Below are 3,172 nucleotides of genomic sequence, written 5' to 3' on the forward strand. Positions count from 1 at the left end.
GAAGAAGAGGAGGAGGAGGAAGAGGAGGAGGAGGAAGAGAAGAAAACTGTTGGGGATGTCACTAAGGGTGTGGAAGCCCTAAATTCAATCCCTGTGAAGCTGGCCTAGAGTCCTAGGTGGGATCAAAGTTAACTTGAGCAATATAATGAGTCATCAAAAAGGGGGGCAGGGGGACTGGCAAGGAACTGGCCACCAAAAACCTGATGACCTGAATTCAATCCTTAATGGGAAAAGGAGAGAACCAACCTAGCAAGGAGTCCTCTGATCTCTACATTTGTGCTATGGAATGCAAACACCCCTCAAATACACACACACACACACACACACACACACACACACACATACATATACAATAAAAACTATAAATGAAACATATATATAAACAGCTGGGCAGAAGAGTCAATAGACAGGGTTTAGGTTTCCCAGACTTGGGGCAGAGGAGGACCACAAGGGAGAAGGTGCTGGAGAGAAGGAAGGAGAAGCCACCATGGGTTAAGGGTCAAGAGAACACAGCCCTGAGGGCTGCCCAACTGGAGCTAAGAGCAGCCCAGATGAAATATAATAAGTAAATAATACCTTGGGGTTATCGACAGAAAAGTAGCCTCTAACAGCATGGTGGATAGGCAGCTGCCCAGCTGTGTTCTTTAAGGCTTATCATAAATACAAAGGCTGTGAGTCTATCTTTCATCCAGCAACATAAATGGTCTAAGGCGGGTAGAAGGGCTGGGATTTAAATAATTCCTACAATGATCTTTGCCTCCACTAATGAGGCAGTTTTTCCACAAGCCTTTCCATGAGGTCTACAAAACAAAAAAGGACATGCCCTGCAATGATCATGTGATGGCTGGAAGGGCAGATATAAAATCACAGCTGGCACAATGCACTGGAGAAGACACTCGGCCATTAGGAGAGCTGCTGCTCTTAGAGGACCTGAGTATCATGTCCCAGCATCCACTTCAAGTGGCTCACAACAGGCTAGAACTCCAGCTGCAGGAGACCATTTCTGGCCTCCTACACGCGCACATATAATTTAAAAACAAAAGAAAAATGTACTGGCTAATTTTGTGTGTCAACTTGACACAGCTGGAGTTATCACAGAGAAAGGAGCTTCAGTTGGGGAAATGCCTCCACGAGATCCAGCTATAAGGCATTTTCTCAATTAGTGATCAAGGGTGGGAAGGCCCATTGTGGGTGGTGCGATCCCTGGGCTGGTAGTCCTGGGTTCTATAAGAGAGCAGGCTGAGCAAGCTAGGGGAAGCAAGCCATTAAAAAACATCCCTCCATGGCCTCTGTATCAGCTCCTGCTTCCTGATCTGCTTGAGTTCCAGTCCTGCATCCTTTGGTGATCAACAGCAGTATGGAAATGTAAGCCGAATAAACCCTTTCCTCCCCAACTTGCTTCTTGGTCATGATGTTTGTGCAGGAATGCAAACTCTAACTAAGACACTAGACAATGCTAGCCCCGACACCAGGTAAGACTGACCTGCAATGCTTGCCGGAAGCCTGTCTTCTTGTCCTGGATGCAGCCCACCAGCAGAAAACAGAAGGTCTCCTCTGTGACCGCATGCCCCCTTTGGATGATTTCCTGGGAAAGAGAAGAAGGCAGTCTCACTCAGAACCTATGGCAAGGCCCATTCTCACCTAGTTCAGTACTGGAACCATGCATCTCTAAGGAATAGGGACCTGGATACAGACTTGGGACCAGTTAGAGCCAGCTCCCAAGTGAAGCACCTAACTGCCCTCTACATGCACTACCTCTAGGCCTGTCATCCTAGCTCTGTTCCTAGAGGCAAGAGCGTGTGCAAAGCTGACCCCAGCAGCCACTGTATTGGAGGCTCAGTTTCCTCATTTGTGCAAAGACACCTTCTAGAAGGTCTGAGCAATCTTTCATCAACCATGTATACATGACAGGTGCAATCCCCATGGGCCTCTTCGTGTCACACTGGGCAAGACGTCCTTAGAGACACTTGTACCTCTCAGAACCTCCCATCCTTCCACTCAGTACAGCGACTCCCTCTTGCTCTCCTGCTTCCAGCCCACCACAGTGTGACTGAGGCCACAGAAAGGTCCTACTGGAATTGTGTGTGAACCCCAGCATAAAGAACAGGCTGTCTCGTCTCTCCTGAACACCCCAGGGGTAGGGAGACAGATAAATCTCTTTCTCACACTTGTCCCACCAGACTGACTTTGAAGACAAGGAGAAAAGGGAGCCCCCACCTTGAAGATATCCAGGCACATCCTGAGGTCTGCACACTTGGCGGCCACCTTCAGCAGGGCGTGATACGTTTTCAGGTTGAGCTGGAAGTTTGCGGCCTGGAGCTGCTGTCTGAGCTTCAGGGCACTCTGCAGAGCAGAGTCCTTCCAGGGGGACTCCGCACAGACATTGAACAGAGCTGTGTATGTGGCATCTGAGGGCTCCAGGTCTCTCTTCTTCATCTGTTGAGATGGGAGAAAACCGAAGGTGGTTCTAGGGGAAGCAGCCACTTTGGAAGCCTCAGGAGGGCTGGTGAGATGGCTCAGCGGGTAAGAGCACCTGACTGCTCTTCCGAAGGTCCTGAGTTCAAATCCCAGCAACCACATGGTGGCTCACAACCATCCGCAATGAGATTCGACTCCCTCTTCTGGAGTGTCTGAAGACAGCTACAGTGTACTTACATATAATAAATAAATAAAATAAATCTTAAAAAAAAAAAAGAAAGCCTCAGGAAAGGGTTGTTACCACATCCAACTAGCCCAGGAGCTAAGGCTGACTCAAGTGGCCGCGCCATATACAGTATCCAAACTCCTGACTGGACCAGAGGGCTTTGAAAAATGGAGCCTGGATTCCCAGAACTGCCAACAGGAAACCATCCTCTCAGGCACTGGAAAGAATATTTTAGGGCTGGGACACTTGTATCAGGTGATTCTTACTGCCCATCCTGAGGCCTGCCCAGCTCACTCTAACCATCCAGGGTGTGCACGGAGTGGGTTTGTTCTGGGAAAGGGGGACCAGCGTTCACTAACTGAGAGTTCACGAGCCAGTGAACTCTACTCAGAAACCAGGGATGAAGTGGTTTTAAAAAGTTATTACGGGCTGGTGAGATGGCTCAGCGAGCAAGAGCACCCGACTGTTCTTCCAAAGGAGCAGAGTTCAAATCCCAGCAACCACATGGTGGCTCACAACCATCCATAA

The 3,172-nt window shown here is 49.0% G+C and overlaps 1 protein-coding gene across 1 annotated transcript in view; it reads right to left on the minus strand.

Moving 5' to 3' along the window:
* The window catches only part of Ptcd1 (pentatricopeptide repeat domain 1), a 20,106-nt gene that overhangs the window by 9,629 nt on the left and 7,305 nt on the right, over positions 1-3,172 (minus strand). Inside the window, exons 4-5 of the mRNA XM_021187235.1 lie at positions 2,218-2,436; positions 1,484-1,585 (exon numbers count right to left, since the gene is read on the minus strand). Of these exons, the coding sequence (XP_021042894.1) occupies positions 1,484-1,585; positions 2,218-2,436 (321 nt within the window). The remainder of the gene's footprint in view (positions 1-1,483; positions 1,586-2,217; positions 2,437-3,172) is intronic.

Source organism: Mus pahari, chromosome 23, assembly GCF_900095145.1.
Source record: "Mus pahari chromosome 23, PAHARI_EIJ_v1.1, whole genome shotgun sequence".
Taxonomy (NCBI): domain Eukaryota; kingdom Metazoa; phylum Chordata; class Mammalia; order Rodentia; family Muridae; genus Mus; species Mus pahari.